This window comes from Larus michahellis, chromosome 2 (assembly GCF_964199755.1).
Source record: "Larus michahellis chromosome 2, bLarMic1.1, whole genome shotgun sequence".
NCBI lineage: Eukaryota > Metazoa > Chordata > Aves > Charadriiformes > Laridae > Larus > Larus michahellis.
Window position 1 is genome coordinate 5,251,862 of NC_133897.1, and position 17,798 is coordinate 5,269,659.

The 17,798-nt window shown below is 39.9% G+C and overlaps 1 protein-coding gene across 2 annotated transcripts in view; it reads right to left on the reverse strand.

Moving 5' to 3' along the window:
* MINDY4 (MINDY lysine 48 deubiquitinase 4) overlaps positions 1-17,798 on the reverse strand; it is a 79,357-nt gene that overhangs the window by 45,089 nt on the left and 16,470 nt on the right. For both annotated transcript variants that reach the window (XM_074573996.1, XM_074573997.1), the window contains exons 6-9: positions 10,662-10,720; positions 10,199-10,308; positions 8,948-9,064; positions 3,565-3,653 (exon numbers count right to left, since the gene is read on the reverse strand). In XM_074573996.1, the coding sequence (XP_074430097.1) occupies positions 3,565-3,653; positions 8,948-9,064; positions 10,199-10,308; positions 10,662-10,720 (375 nt within the window). The remainder of the gene's footprint in view (positions 1-3,564; positions 3,654-8,947; positions 9,065-10,198; positions 10,309-10,661; positions 10,721-17,798) is intronic.

Genomic DNA, 17,798 nt, shown 5'->3' on the forward strand with positions numbered 1-17,798 from the left:
ATAGGTCTCTTCTGAAGTCAGAAGCAAAACAGAAATTTGAGGGAAGTTAATTCACCTAGGTGAAGTGTTAACAGCTGTGTGTTTCATTTGGGGGATCTGGATGGGGTTATGCTGCTCATGGCAATGGTCAGACTTAAGCTCCGCAATTGTAAGCCTGCTAGCCTACGTCTGTATGTTCTGTGAAATACCCTTGTCGTACAGGTGAATCTAAGAGATGTTATGCACAACCTCTGCTTCTAGGAGATTAATATGATGTCTGAGTTATAAGGAATGATCAAAACAAAACTATTACTATCATTAAGAGCAATGGACCAAAATCAAGAGAAGACTAAATGAAGTATGATCAGCAACAGGAACTGATCATACACAGATCTATAATCATACCCTGAAAACTAATCTTCTAAAAGAAACAGTGGATGCTCTTTCAGAATACATTTTTATAATTGGTTGGACAAAAATCAGGTAAATTTACTTAGGGAACAATACTGTATTGGCAAATAATGGACACGAGAAGCTAATTCATTTTTAAATCTGTAATAAAATAGTTTTAATATACCTTAACAGAATTTTTAAAAAATATTTAATATGATCTTTAGTTTATAAAGGCCTTCTTACTTAATTTCTTTCTTAAGTTTTTATTTCTTAACTCTTTTATACAAATCTACACCATAATGTTCTTACCTACTACTAAACTTTATCTAAAGTATCATCTGCAATTAACACTATGCTTGCATTTTTTTTTTATAATAAGGTATGCCCCAAAGAGGTGACCTAAAACATTACGGTAACTGACTCAGCATTGGTCTGTGCAGCCCTACTGTTTCTGAAATATTTTCACTTAAATGCTTGGCTTGGAACTTAGACAACGATGTGCAAAACTATTGAATGTTTACAGTAGTCTATTGATCCCAAGCATGCAAGCAACGCTGCCAACACATTTCCTACAAATTGTGTTTTGTGAAGCCTTCTAATACATCCTGTTACTCTGACTTCCAAGATGCAAATGGAGAACCAAAAGACTATGAGGCCAAAAGTCAGATAATGGGAAACTGGCAGATTTAAGAATAAAATCCAACATCCATGAGCCCAAAGGGGTGGACAACAGATCCATGCCCCTGGGAAGCACAGAATGGGCATTTTCTCTAGTGGCTTCAAGAATGGCAGTCTTTGAAATTCAGATATTATCAGTCTTAGAGTGTTACCAGCATGGGAGATGATGTCAAAACCTGTTCCCAGCATTTGAGTAAAAGATCTAATAATTCAAAAGACTAAACAAGAAACACCAAACATCAAAAAATTAAACAGACTTTCAAGTTCCATGCCTGCCTTGAATATTATGTTCATTCAGAGAATGTTTCCCTCTCTGAAGGATGTGAGATATGGGAAATAATTGGTGAGAGTTTTCAAGTAAGAAAAATGTAATCACAACTTTCTCTTATCTCTGCCTGTGTTCTAATACAGACACTCGGAAATTTATGGGAAGCATAGCAACTAATTTATGTGTCTGAGAGAGGTAGCGGAGTAAGAAGGAGACATGATAATTATTTCTTGAATGTTGAAAAGCCTGAAGTGAAACACTTACTGTGAAGTGGCTAATAATTTGAAAATTCAGGTTGGAAGTATAAAGGAATATTAATCCTCTCATTTCAAGCTCTGAGACTTCCCTTTCTTTCTGCCTGACTAAGAGTTTCTCCTCATGGCAAACAAATCATAAGAAAAATATGTTTATCTCATGAATAAAACAGTTCACCTTGCTATTCATTTTTAGGAGCCTGCAGGCTTTTAGCATTTCTGTGCATAAAGACAAAGAGCTCACCTGCTAACCTGAAATTCCTTGGAGACTTTCTGCATACTTCAGCATCATTTTTCATATACAAAATATGTAAAAACAAAATCTTTTAAAACCATGTAGATAATAGGACGGGAAAAATAGGAGAGGCAAATATTGCCAAGTAAACAGGATAGGTTGCAGCTGGCATGAGTTGGGACACAGAGTTTAAACAATCTGGCCTCAATCCACTTATTTGGGTGCCACATAATTTTATGACATTTACGACCACTGAACCATGCTGAAAGAAGAAAAGGTTAACATCTCTATTTTTACTTAGGATGATCTGAGACTCAAAAGGACCAAGGAGCAGATGATCAAAGGCTGTCCTCCAAGCTGAAAGAAATTCTTGGTATTCACAACCAGAAATAATTCTTCAGTGAATTCTGTGGAGATGCCTTGTCATAAAATCTAAATATTTACTGATCTTCTTCCATGGAAGTTTCTGAGTTTTTTCTCTTATGTGGACAAGAGCATTGTTCTGCCTTGAAAAGTCCACTCCCATTATAATCCGAATTAGTTTTGCTAGCTAATTTTTGCACTTTTTTAAAAAGTGTGCTCTGAACAGCAGGCTCTTGATGTGACTTACAGACTGAAAGCACAGAACGGAAGAAAAAAGCTAAACTGCATAACGTATAATTAACTTGACGTTATGCTCTGCACATGTGTTATACCACTGACCCCACCTTTTAATCAGTCCATGCTAATTGCCTTTAAGAGACTTCAAGGAACAGGCAATTTTCAAGTGATGAATTCATAGCATCTTGTTTATTTGGCCCTTGTTTTGGGGTCTTCAAGCAATCAGTGCCAATAATAACTGGCAACAGCAACTGTAGTAGTAACAGTAAAACTTTCAATATTGTATTTAGACTCTAAGCCTGGTTCACGAAGTTCAAGAAGAATCTCAGCATGAAAGCTTTTCTTCTGACTAAATTTGGGTCAGTGCATCACCCACAAATAACACAAGGTGGTGGCAGCATAAACCAGTAAAATATAGTTAACCCTATTCAACAAACTGTACCTATAAAGCACAGGAAATCTTTGTGATTTTTTTCTTTTGCAATGGACTTAATTTCTTATGGAAAACAAAAGACGAATACAAGTCTAGTGATAAAGACATTTTTTAGACATTATTTTCCAGTATTTCATTGAATTACCTCTGTTCCTTTGGAACAGTTAATATTATAGCAGTCCAAGCAATTTTCCTTGACACTAGCAATACTTAACAATATTCCTTTTAAGTAAGTAGAAAATACACACACAGAATTTAAATTCAAATTGTATTAAGGAGTTTAACTGTGAAAGATCAAACACAGTAACAAGAAAAAAAATAAATTATAACTCTGATTTTTCACCCTTCCTGAGATTCTTAGTGTCAAAAACCGCATGAATTTCATGGTCTTTCAAACCTTGATTACATTTTCTTTGAAATCGTATCTCCATGGGATCTCAAGGTTAAATAATTTTCATTGGCCTCAATTCAAGCTGTTGAATATTTTAGAGGTTCCTGGGTTAATCACAAGCAAATAATTCTACAAATAAAACACCAACCTCTAAATTACCACAGTTGAAAGGGAAGTAAATACAAGTACACCATATGTGACTTTCTTTCTCTCTCTGAGACAAAGAGAAGTTCATCAAGTTCAAACTCAAACAGCTCCTGAGTGGCTGCAGCAGAGAAAATTTTTTTTTCACTTCTGTATGGAAAACATTTCTGATGTTAATTGCTGACTTACCGAGTGTCTTTATTCCTGTTACTGTCTGTGAAGATAAGCTGTTGTAGGACACAAGCTTGAACCGCAGCCAGTACTCCACATGGGCCACCCTGAGGGGAATAATGGGACACTCCATGAGCAAACCAATTTGCTCTGTTTGATGCCAGTGAAAACTTCCACAAGCCATGTGCTTCCATTCAGGCTTAAGCCACTCTTTCATCTCTCTCTTTCCATCCATGACTTTGTAGTGGTCTCTGTTGCTCTATTTTTTTGCAAGCCAATGAAAATCAGTATTACTAACTCTTTAGGAAGGACAGGCAGGGTAGGAGGGGGGGAGGTGTTGCCCTCTACATCAGTGACCAGCTAGAATCGATGGAGCTCCACAGGGAGAAGGACGAGGAGCTCGTTGAGAGTGTATGGGTTAAAGGGAAGATAGGGGAAGGCGATGTTACAGTAGGGGTCTGCTACAGGCCACCTGACCAGCAGAGCCAAGCAGATGAGGCCCTCCATAGGCAGATAGAAGTGGCTTCGCATTCACAGGCCCTGGTCCTCGTGGGGGATTTCAACCACCCTGACATCTGCTGGAGGGACAACACAGCAAGGCACCAGCAATCCAGGATGTTCCTGGAATGCATAGATGACAACTTCCTGCTCCAAATGGTAGAGGAACCAACAAGAAAAGGTGCTATGCTGGACCTCCTTCTCACCAACAGGGAAGGGCTGGTGACCAACATGAGGCTCAGGGATAACCTTGGCTACAGTGACCATGAAGCGATAGAATTTAACATCCTCAGGGCAACTAGGAGGATGTATTCTAAGCTTACGACCCTGGACTTCAGGCATGCAGACTTTGATCGATTCGGTGACCTGCTGGCCAAAGTGCTGTCGGACAAAGCTCTAGAGGAAAGGGGGGCCCAGGACAGCTGGTCAGTATTCAAGGATCACCTTCTCTGTGTCCAGGAGCAAACTACAGCAACAAGGAGGAAGGCAGGAAAGAATGCTAGGAGACCTGCCTGGATGAACAGGGAGCTCGTGGACACACTGTCTCACAAAAAGAAAGTCATGGAAGAAAGGACAGCTGGAATGGGGGGCGTATAAGGAAGATGTCCAAGCAGCAAGAGACGTGGTGAGAAAAGCTAAAGCTCAGTTAGAATTAAATCTAGCCAAGGAGATCAAGGGAAACAGCAAAAATTTCTATAGGTACATTAATGGGAAGAAGAAGGCTAGGGAGGGTGTGGGCCCCCACAGAAAGGAAACAGGGGAGCTGGTGACAAGTGATATGGAGAAGCACGAGGTTCTCAGTGACTTCTTTTCCTCAGTCTTCACTGGCAAGGGCTCCAGCCACACTCCCGGAGTCACAGAAGACAATGGCAGGGGTTGGAAAGAACTGCCCATCTTAAGTGAAGATCAGGTTCGTGACCATCTGATGAACCTGAAAGTGAACAAGTCCATGGGACCTGATGGGATACACCCACGGGTACTGAAGGAACTGGCGGATGAAGTTACTAAACCGCTTTCTATTATATTCTAAAAGTCATGGCAGTCTGGTGAAGTCCCCACTGACTGGAAAAGGGGAAACGTAATCCCCATTTTCAAAAAGGGAAAGAGGAAGGAACCAGGGAACTATAGGCCAGTCAGTCTCACCTCCATGCCTGGTAAGATTATGGAGCAGATCCTCCTGGAGGCACTGCTGAGGCAGAAGAATAACGAAGAGGTGACTGGGTACAATCAACACGGCTTCACCAAGGGCAAATCATGCCTGACAAACCTGGTGGCCTTCTATGAGAAGGTCACAACATCAATAGACAAGGGGAGAGCAACTGACATCATTTACCTGGACCCGAGCAAAGCCTTTGACACTGTCCCACGTGACATCCTGGTCTCCAAGAGGATAAAATATGTGATTGATGGATGGACAATTCAGTGGATAAAGAACGGGCTTGATGGCCACACCCAAAGAGTGGCTGTCAGTGGGTCCAGGTCCAAGTGGAGGCCAGTGACAAGTGGAGTCCCTCAAGGACCAGTACTGGGACCGGTCTTGTTTAACATCTTTGTCAGCGACATGGACAATGGCACAGAGTGCACCCTCAGCAAGTTTGCTGATGACACCAAGCTGTGTGGGGCGGCTGTCACGCTGGAGGGAAGGGGTGCCATCCAGAGGGACCCTGACAGGCTGGAGAGATGGCCCCATGCCAACCTCATAAAGTTCAACAAGACCAAGTGCAAGGTCCTCCGTCTGGGTCGGGGCAAACCCAAGCACCAATATAGGCTGGGCAGGGACTGGCTTGAGAGCAGCCCTGAAGAAAAGGACTTGGGGGTGCTGGTGGACGAGAGGCTCAACATGAGCCATCAGTGTGCACTAGCAGCCCAGAAAGCCAATCGTATCCTGGGCTGCATCAGAAGCGTGGCCAGCAGGTCGAGGGAGGTGATTCTCCCCCTCTACTCCACTCTCATGAGACCCCACCTGGAGTATTGCGTCCAGTTCTGGAGCCCCTACTACAAGAGAGATACGGATGTGCTGGAATGTGTCCAGAGAAGGGCCACAAGGATGATCAGAGGGCTGGAGCACCTCTCCTATGAGGACAGATTGAGAGAGTTGGAATTGTTCAGTCTGGAGAAGAGAAGGCTCTGAGGAAATCTTATAGTGGCCTACTGGTATCTTAAGGGGGCCTACAAGAAAGCTGGGGAGGGACTTTTTAGGATGTTGGGAAATGGTAGGACTAAAGGGAGTGGATTAAAACTAGAGATGGATCGATTCAGTCTGGACGTTAGGAAGTTCTTCACCATGAGGGTGGTGAGACACTGGAATAGGTTGCCCAGAGAGGTGGTGGAAGCCCCACCCCCGGAAGTTTTTAAGGCCAGGCTGGATGGGGCTCTGAGCAACCTGGCCTAGTGGGAGGTGTCCCTGCCCAGGGCAGGGGGTTGGAACTAGATGATCTTTAAGGTTCCTTCCAACCCTAACAATTCTGATTCTATGAACTCGTATTGTGTTTCCCACCTATTTCTCCTGAAAATGCCTAGACATCTATAACATCAAAGTTAAGTTTTTTTTCAAATCTGTTCTCTGATTATGCAAACAATGAAAGAGCTCCTGATCCCTATTGAGCCACAGGCTACCTTAACTTCCAGAAAGAAATCAAATCTGACTGTTTTCCAAAGGGTGAAAATAAGTCTTGCTCTTTTACTTCCTCTGAGCACTATGTCTTCCCCCAGGTTCCCACTCACATCACTAAAAGATTTCAGTTGTATCTATAGCCCTCTGCACCAGCTATCTCTCTGGGGAAGAGAAAGAAAATGAAGGATTTTTTGTTGGAATGTTGGAAAATAATATCACAATATCAAGAAATACCGTATTAACTTTAAACTTTATGGAAAATAGATTCATAGCTGTTTTGAAAGACTGGGATGGGGTAGCAATGTATTTCCTTCTCCTTGCTTATTCCCTGCCATCTAGCCCTCCTGACCCCATTGCACGACCAAGACCTTTTCCTATGGGTTAACTATATGGCAGAGACAGCTGTACAAGTTGTCCTGAGAAGTAAATGGTATGCCTTCTTCTTGTCTAGAAAACTTCATCCACCAAAACTCTCCTTCCATTGTCACTCTTTCTCTCCCAGGTGCCTCACATCATATTATTTACTCAAGTAGTTTGCTGAGCAGACAGAGAAAAGTCGTCTGGAGCATCTACACATGAACAGAGCAGGCTATGCAGGACACAAAACTAACATCACAGATATCGCAATACCACGCATCACAATTGTTCAGCTGAAATTAATTTTGGAAGCAAGGAGGAATGTATCAACTATCTGAAATAAACACATCGAAGCAGAACACTCTGGTGTTCCTGTTGAGGAATTTACAGCAGGGAATTTAATGGCCCGTGAGTCGTTAGAAGTGATGAGACATCCTTTCGCTAGCAGCAGGGTCTGGAAACACCAAAGTAACTTTTACTGTGGACCAGTGAACATTACTGCCATGGTTCCTTTTGGAGTTTAAATTAACATTTAATATCTTTTTTTCTGCTAGGTTTTATTTAAACATAAGCAGCTTTCATCTGAGATCATCAGCCTAATGTAATATTTAGCTAGACAAGGTAAGTAAATTAAACAACTTAATGACACGTTTATTAGCCATTCCCCTTGCCCCAAAGCCTCTCTTCCTCTCATTTGTGTATGGTACGTAATGGTCTACTTCTCTCAGCACAGATAAAGATTTTCTGCATCAGTGCAGAACCCTGATGAGTGTTTTGTAAAGAGGATTCTACTCCTTCCCAAGTCTTTACTGAAGTCCTCAGATCCTTGCTCTTACAAGAAGAGACCTGGTGCATGGATATCACAGAAGCATATGTACAAAGTCACAGGGCAGAGACAAAACAATTAAGCTGCATCTGAGAAGGATGCATTTTTACGATGGCGCTGTTTGGTTTTGGAGGCAGCTACACATCCTGTGCCTTGCGTGTGGTCCCTGGTCTGAGTCTATGCATCGGCCAGCTGAGAAACCAGGCTGACCAACTGCATCAGCACACAGAGCAGAAGGACAGTCTGAAGCACTACAGTCTCTGCAAGAGTCAGGTGCCCAGGCAAGGGCGGCAAGACAAACAACAGATGAGGGAATCTCCCACTGAATACCCTTGACCAGAGAGATCTTGTTAGTACAAAAAATTTCTATGGATTTGGTATAGGCTGCTCCTAGTCATGGCATGGTGGTTTTACCAGCTCTGGTCACCACAGGGACCCATCAAGAACTTTAGAAAGGGACATTTGGTAGATGATGCCTAGCAATTGGTTAAAACCTTGTTTTAGGGAGGAGCTGGCATCTTGTGGCTGCAGTCCAGAATTACAGAAACATGGCTGCAAAAGAAGTCCCATCAGCAGTCCCAGCGACACTGCAGAGGCATTTCTTCCCTTTTATTTTAGGAATGGGGCTCAGCATGTGACCCGCATATCTAAGAGGCAAAAATCTCCTTGTGATTTCCCAGGCACTTCAGGCAATTCTTGCTACATCTCCCTGCTTTGAGACAGATGAAGCTCCATCTTAAACTTGTTAAAAATTGCCCCTACATATCCTTTTTCTCTTAAACTCCACTCGATTTCTGTCTTTTTATTCTCTTACCACCATTAGCTTTCAGCTGAAGTGGTTTGTCTTCCTCCCTATGAGTAACTCCCCGTCACACACACACATATGTGCATTTTCTATAGCTACTTCAGGTTTCCCTCAGAAATATTTCATCCATCTCAAGTCTCCTAACGAGACTTGACAAGGTGACATCATCCAGTGGTAACCAGAGAAGTTAAAGAGAAGAGTTGTCAGAAGACTTTTTTTTTTTACTGCTGAAACACACAGCCTTTGTAAACTCAGTGTAAAAAGCAAAGATCACTTTTTTTAAGGAAGTCATTTACAGTACCTTTTTTTGCACAATGCCGTATTTTAACTGAGGTATGTTATTAAACGTAAAACTCTGTATTTTCCATTCTTCACTGAAGCAACAAAGACTAGAGCCAAACAAAAGATTTTTTAATTCCTATAAAAAAAAAAAGAAAGAAAAAAGTTCTCATTTTAAAAACAAATCCAAAACGCGGGTATGTTTTCCTGCAGTAATTTGTAGAAAAGAAAGGAGGAGTATGGAAGGGTAATGACTAATTCACTATAACCACCCTTTTCTGTTTTATACATTCTGTAAATAGCAACACTCAAATGAAAAGGAGCAATTTTTTCCTTTTCCTGCAATATCCTTCAACTCATAATCCTGTGTGTGCTCAGCATAGGAAACCGTTTATGCATATTGTCTGGGGCAGAGTTTCTCAGGAAAGCATTACAGAATATTGCCTTAAATTTAACAGCTAGAAGAGGAACGCCTACCAATGGTTACAGTAGGGAAGAAAGGACCCTGCTGGGCACAGTATGGAGAAAAGGCAGCCTGCTTTCCCTGTCAAAGTTGCTGGTATGAGATAAATGTTACCCAAATGTTCGACTGTTTTACGTCTGATGGCATATCAGCACATCTGCCAAATTCAGACCTTGGCCCTGAACACACTGCAGAGCACTACTATTCAGGAACAGCTAAACTGATGAAATTGCATTCATGCTAAAGCAAAGCTGAGTAAATAAGAACAGACTGTTCAGTGTTTGTATAGTTACTCGGACCTCTTTGATCTAGAGGTGAAATTGGAAGACACCCTCATTATCTTTTCTCTGCTTTTTTTCCCCCTCTGTCAGAATGGGAAGGAAATATTAAAAGTATTTAACGGTTCCATTTCTGCTCAAAATAAGGAAGATATGCAAGGGAGAAACAGTGATAGGGGAATAAGAAGCTTGTTCTGAACCACTGTTAATTTAAAGGACTGCACAACAAGCACATAAGTAACTGATTATAGGCATTAATAAAATAATACAAGCTTCATTAATTAAAGCTATTATCTGTTTTTCAAGTGCATTCTGGCATGCTCTTCTGGTATTTTTCTGAACTTTGTACAGGTATCCCTACATTACTTTTTCACCTGAATACCGAATAAGGAATATACTCAGGAATGAATACAGCACGTGTTAAATCCCACGCAAACATGCAACACAGAGGAATCCATTGCAGTTTTGGCCAACTTAACTGAAATATCACTCTCACACATCTATTTGAATTTACCATCATAGTTAATCTTACTTTTGCAAGAGAAATATCAATTGCCTTTGATACTACTTGAAGCATATACAGTGTTGAAAGATCCGGATTCTTACTAACTTCTCCAGTTCTTTCTTCATCCTCAACATCAACTGAAAGAAAAAAAAAATAAATCATATAATGTGTTGAATGAAAAAAATTGCTTCCCCCAGCAGGCTTAGTGCCAGGGGTTCATCAATATGAAGATTAATACTTTCTTGTCGTCCATCTTTATAAAAAAAGATAATATAGTTTTAGCCAGAAAAGACAGATAAAAAATGTATCAGTCACTCTTTGTTTGATTACTTCGTAACTTCTTTACACAGTCTTACCCAAGAATTTAATAGAAAATGCAATTACTTTGAATCAACTAAGAGTTACAAAAGAAGCAACTCACACCTATTTGGTTACAGATGCTCTGAAGAATATGATGGCAAAAGCCAAACTGAAGCGTGACATAACTTACCTAATTCTAGGACATCTTTCATCTGGTCTTCTTTATAGCAATTGGATGTTGGAGACTTCCTATATTAAAATTAATCAAAACATGCATGACCAAATGTTCACTTTTAATGAGAAAAGTTGTTTGAATAAAACAAGAAGAAATATCAAGTATGCCCACACAAAGATAATTTTTCGTGTACATGTGTGTATACATACATATATATATATGGAGGGGCGTGGAGAGAAAGTGAGATAATAAAAGATGCACATAGATAAACATATTCAATGGCTTTCATCCTCAGCTTTTAAAATGTTCTACACAAAGGAGTTCAGTCTCAGTAACATTTTTGTATAAAGAAATAAATGGTGTTAGAGCAAAAACTTTTTCAATGGAAGAAAGCTGAACTTCAGGAGTTCATCGGGAAAAGTAGCCAGCACAGAGCAATCCACTGAAACTGATTTAGGATTTCAGTCCTGTTTCAACATCAGTTTCATTTCATTTGTGGGATTTTGGTATGTCACGTCCTGCAAGCTCATATACACGGGCAGATTTTATACTGTCCTGCATTTCAAGTGACGATATTCACGTCTATGTGACTGCTTCTCAGTTCGAAGGATCAGAACACAAAAAGCAATTTATATCCCTGATGGGGATCAAGATGAGGTTCAAATTAGTCATTAAATCACTTGACTTATCTAAGTAATATAAGTGGGAATAGATATTAGACTGGCTTCCTTTACCAGGGTAAGTTTTTAATCCACTAAGAGGTAGCAGTGTCCTTGTGATTTAATTGTATATTACATAAATAACAGGTTAAAAATTCATATAAACAACTACTAAAAGGACTAAGCATTTAAACTTGTCTGTGAAGTCTGAACTTAAATAGGATGCTAGATTTTCGGAGGTGAGATGAGTTTATTCTTCCTGTTGAACTCGTATCAAAATGAATTCAGAACCAAGGGAAAGTTTCAAGTAACTACTGTAAAAAGCCTTTTTTTTTCCAAGAGAGAAAGACAGCATCAATGGCCTTTGCTTTGGAAAAAAGGTATTACACTGACAGTCCTTTCAAAAATAGTATGGAATAATTTCCTCAGCAACATTCTTTGTATGTACTGTATTATTATAGCAACAACTGCTGTCATATCACATACTTTCCATTAACTTAATTTCCTTTTTCGGTGTGTGAAAGATGAATAAAACCAGAACATACACATATCACACTGAAGACTTTTCCAGTTTAAAAGCCTTTTGGCACCTTTCTCGCTGATAGTCTTTGATACTATAAGAAAAGAAACACTTCTCTTTTTCTCTATAAACAAGTTAAAGGATTTATGCAATGAAATGTGGATGGCCACACTTCAGAAAAGATAGAATGGAAATGAATCACCCATGTTACTAGGGACTTGAGGGAAAAATAAATAGGATGCCCAGCAGGTCAGTATAAATAAAGAGGACTGAGAGCAAATCTGTATACTGGCATAAGTAGTACTGAGCTCTCAGTGAATACAACAGTACGTTTAATGTGACATACAGTTCAATATTGTTGACTGTTGTATAGTTTAAAATACAATCAGATCTCCCCTTGCTTTTTGCTAATACTGAATTTCAGCTAAGATTCCTTTCTGCTAGCTACTTGCTAGTATTTTCATCTCTCCTGGTCAGAGAAAGGGGCTCAATGACACTAAATTTGCCCATAAAACGTTTTTCAGCCAAGTCACTTAACTGTACTTAGTCCACATCTTTGTTTTGTCTGAGATTGCACACTATTGTCTCTTGTTTCCTAGAGAATAATGTGTTTCTTCCTAGGCCAACCCATTTCGATCAAGCTTTGCAAAAACAGAGCTCTTAACGCTTAAGAATGCAGCACCACAGGTTACAGCATCCTATCCGTCCTCATTTGCTCCTTCAGAAGGGCTTGGGTCTCCTGCAGGTACTGTATCATATCTCCTAGCTTCACTTCATGTCTCGGATACCTTAGAGTCTCAAAGAGCACTATATGTCTGTGTTTAAGAACATAAATCATCCCTACATCAAATTAGGACCCTTGGTTCATTGTCATCCCAAACACTTCTCCTCGGTCATGTTTCATCTGAAAAGATCTATAAATGAAAATAAAGTCAACTACGGTACAATTCATATCTAGCTCACCTGGCACCAACAGTATTGCTTTCTGGAAAGTCTAAAACATTTTGGGTCTACACCCATTCCAGGAAGAACCAAGCCCGGGATGCAAAGTGCTTTGAATTCTCAAGGCACAAGGAAATTCCCATCAAGCTGAGGAAAGTGCTGACATCAAAGATTGATGTAGGGTGTTTTCTGGTTAAGTGGGGTATTTTTGCAGGTGTAGGTTCCCTCCTTAAGGGGAACTTGTGTTTCTCAAAACACTGTCAAGACATTTATTGCAATTTCCATGTCAGCAGATGGTTACCGTTCCAGGAAAATTTATTGTACACGTAAAACCATACAGTTAGAATACTGAGGAACGGGGAAGTCATCCGTCATGGCAGAAAAATGGGACAGGAAGAAAATATGTTTCATTATAAACATACTATACAGTACTTTCTCTAAATATTTGAACATTCCTATCTGACCTCCACGCATTGCAGAAAACTGAATTTACGCAGAATAGCTGAACTCGCAGAGAAAGCACTTCTCGGCACAATAATGCATGTACATTCCACCATTTCCTATTTATACTAACATACACAAGAGGTCAAATAAACAAAGGGGCTTAAAAAATAAACACTAATCACCAGTGGCTTTAAGGTGACTGTGTTGGTAAAACTTATTTTCACAGCCTGATTACAACAGTTTTTCTACTGGACGTATATCTTTTCTGCATAATAATTTAGTGTCAGAAGGATGCCTAGAAGTCACAATGCAATCCTACGGTCTTCTGCTGTTTGCCATATACAGAGATATACATATTGTATCTTCTTGGGATAGCGAGTAAGATCTGGTGAGTAGATAAGAAAATAATTAGACTTTGTTACTATTTACAAAAGGGTAAACAAGGTCATTATATGCGATGTAGCTTGCCACTGCTTTGGGGCAAAATTATAAAAGCAGACTTATTAAAAGCTATTGTAAAGATGCAAAGGAAATTGTCATAACCAATACCAGGCAATATATTTCTATGGGAAAAGGACCTTATCAAGAATATTTAATATAAATTCTGCCTTGTTTGCAAGTCTGGTTGACAAAGGCAACAGAGCTCATACACTTAATTTCTATGAACTTCCTTTTTAGTTAAGACCTGAATCTGGTTTGATTGGCACATTAGCAGTATGAAAAATTAATTAATGATCAGATGGCTCATTGACTGATATAAAAAATGTAAATGAAAAACTTGTCATTGAAAGGGTCATTTCTACTAAGCTCCCACAAGTATCTGTGTTCGTCCTGCTGAATTTTATTAACTGTAGTGACAATTCAGGGGAAAATTACATCTTTGCTGGGAAGGTCTGTACATGAAAAAAACATGATGATAGTCATGGGTTGAGCTACAAAATGGTTTGGACGGCATTATGAGTAAGCTCACGTGAACAGAGTGCTCCCTCATAGGCAGTGAATAAATATTTCTCTCCAGCTATTGAACCAGACCTACTATAACAAAAGTGTAGCTCCTTTATTCATTCTGCACTCCCTCAAAGACTTTTTGGTGCAACACCCCCACACGGGAAGCAGTACACAAGGAGTATCAAGGAGCACGGTACCACTCATGTGAACTGACCATTACATTCAGCAACTCAAAACAGTCACCAGCAAAATAAACAAGTATCAGTAAAATAAAGCAGGGAGCTAAAATTCCATTAAATTAAGATTCTTACAAGACACCAGCTAAAAGACACTTTGTAAAGCATTAAGAAGGGTTCCTAAATTTCAACACACAATCAATTCACATCACTGGAGATGAATACAACCCTCCATTCTCTACGCCCTCTGTCTAGTTTTGGCCTTCAACTTTTATGCCATTTATTTTTAAAGAAAGATGTGGAATTTTCGTGGCCTTACATTTTCCTGTCAGAAACCTCAGATTTTTAACAGTCCAAACCACTGCAACCTGACAAATTTTTAGCAAAATAAATTATCTTCCTGAAAGCTAATATCAAACGTTAAATTAGAAGAAGGCAAGGGCTTACACTGAGGAGTGGGGTAGTTCTCTTATCTCATTTTATTATAAAAAAAAGGTGAATACAGATAACAGCCTACTGGTGAACACACGTACTGCACAGAGAGGTTTTACTTCCTTGTAATCACAGGGAGAGTAACAAAAAGGGGGACAAAAATTCCTTGTGCTACCTGCAAAACAACTGATTGCTTTAAGTAGCAGGTAATTTCTTATGCTGCTTCCTACTGTGCTCCCCCTGATGCTCGTATGTAGACCCAGGGAAAGGACATGATGTGAAGCGCTACCAGCAAAATAGGATGTATACTGTCTGTTCTTGCTTTACGTTTGAGAAAACCTGGAGCCCCTCTATGCTTGCATGAACAAGGCAAATTCTCAATTGACTGAATGCATTTTAGGCAATGAGCTGGACGTTTCCAGTTTAACATCCTTTCCAAAAATAAAGAAATGATACAGCAGCCATTTGCCATTTCCAGTAATTGCAAAGTGCTTCTTCCTATGGAGTGCTGGAAAAATACTAAAAGGGCAAATGGCAGCACACACAGATGTTATGTCGACGGCTCTGATGCCATAAATCCACTGGCACAAAACAAAAGTCACAATAGTTACTTTTATTTTAGGTTCTTTTTTCCGGTCCAAGCATTATGTTATAAAAGGTGTTATGCAACTCCAGATTCTTGAAAGTTTTCACTACTGAGTGATTTGGCAACTGCAATCTCTCTCTCTCTTTGTATAAGGGCTAGTTAAATCCATATTCCCCAAAGATGTCCTCGCTTTGTTTGACAGCCATTCTTCTGATTGCCAACTGCAAGAGTCAAATAGAGACTTATTCCCCAGCTGGCAGCTGAGCACACTCCAGGAGGGCTTGTTAGTCTCTCAGGGAAGGTGCCAACTGCACTATTCTTACTGTGCTTCCTGCCTACAAAGCCACACCGAAGCATTAACGAAAGCTTGAGATGACGCCATGCGCTTCTTGGTGTGGTTTAAGGACAATGCCTGGTGCTACACAGAGATCACAAACAGACAAAGATGGAAGGAAACACGAAAAGGTAATTTACTATTAGGCTGCTCCAACCCTACATTCCTTTCCGTTCTTTTATCTGAAATGTTGCATTATGACTAAACTCCCATTCCCTAGAAATGCCACCATTGCCCAATACATCCTCTTCCTTCCATGGTGGGAAAAATTTAATGAATTCCTCAGATGTTGCTCATACACACTGCATGTCGTTGAGTACTGAACTCGGTTGGTTTTTTCTGTCTGATTTTAAACAGGCTCTATTTTATAACAATACGGCCACCTGAGCTCAGACCTCATTTCACAGAATAGGCTACCAAGGTGATGGGTACTTTTAGGAACTGCTCAACATCGCACAGGATCAAAACCTTATTACTTACCAAAATGCCAGATATTATTTTAGAAAAAGCAATCATCTCATCTGACACACCGATTTTGTATATAACAGTGAAATATTACTGCCCACTGGGCAAACAGTACAGACTTAAAAACATTCACTATTCCTAGAAAACCTATTTTTATACCAAAGTGCACAGTAGAAAAGACCAGAGCCAATCATAACTGTTGGGTAAATAATGTACATTACATAACTTTGCTGGAACTATGTTTCCTTTGAGATGGAAATTTAATTTTAAACCTTAACAATACAATTAAAACTGGAATGTTAATTAGCACTCTTTATGAAATCTGACATTCATATATTAACCTTCATTATTTTCCTGTTTCAGTGTAGTACTGAAGTACTTGTAGCATAGCACTGTATTTTCCTGTTTCAGTGGTAGCCCATATTTAATAGAGGGCACCTGCTTTGGCTCTCTTATTTCTGTCATGAGCTCAGAATCACAGAATAGCTGGGATTGGAAGGGTCTTCTGGAGCTCACCTAGTGCAACCCTCTGCTCAGAGCAGGTTCAGCTACAGCAAGTTGCTCAAGGCCATGTCCATGTTTTGAGTGTCTCCAAGGATGGAGACACCACAGACTCCCTAAGCAACCTCCTCCAGCATTTCCACCTTCACAGGAAAAGTTCCTCAACCACTTGTGTCAGAAAGATGACATCTGGAGGTCATCTGGTACAACCCCCCTGCTCAAGGGAGGGTTGATCCCATCTCATCAGTGCAGTCCGGAAACCTCCTGGATTGCTTGCGCTCGGCATTGTTGTTTATGCTGACGGAGGGAACATCAAATCCTGCTCTGGACTTGCTCAGAAACTCATGGCCAACATTCTCTGCCAATGCCCTAATGTAAATCAGCACAGCTTGTGGCCAGGAATGATGCAGGATAAAAACGTGTCAGTGGATCTTGGCAGTTTTAGGCATTCAGTCATGTGTAACTGACAGGTATAGCTTTGGTCCTCACATAGAAAATAAGTTGATTTATTCTCGTTAATAACAGAAAGCATGAATATCAATCCTTTAAGGACTAAAACACTTTCAAAATATTATTTTGAAATATTCAAAATATTATTTTGAAAGTATCAGATAGCTAAAAGAATACAAAAAAACCCTGCATATATTTTTAAAGGACTTAAAGGATTTCTTTGAAGAAGATTAGTATTTTGTTTTCCTACAAGGATCTCCTAGCTCCATAAAAGTGAATTTTCAGGTACTTTTTGTTGGAGCATATGAAAGGGAAGAGGCAGAAATATTCAGTAACACAGTGGATTCACCCGTACTGGTCTCCATCCAGGACAAAGAAAGCCATACTTGGTCCAGAAGGCAAAGCCAAGTCATTAACTCCTTGCAGTCTTACATAGAAATGCAGGGAGTTGAAGGGAGGTGCCTCTTCTATCAATAAATAGGAACACTTATTGCTTTACCACAGAAGATTAGACTGACTTCATAATTATATGATAAAGGCCATTTTGGAGGAAAACCACACCAAAACACCGAGGAAACATTTTGCATTCAATGTGCTTGAAACTGAAAGTAAGAAGGCAGATATATTCCTGTGATAAAACTGCAGTGACAAATGTGCTAATGTCATTTTATAATGCCGAGAATCATGCCATGAGC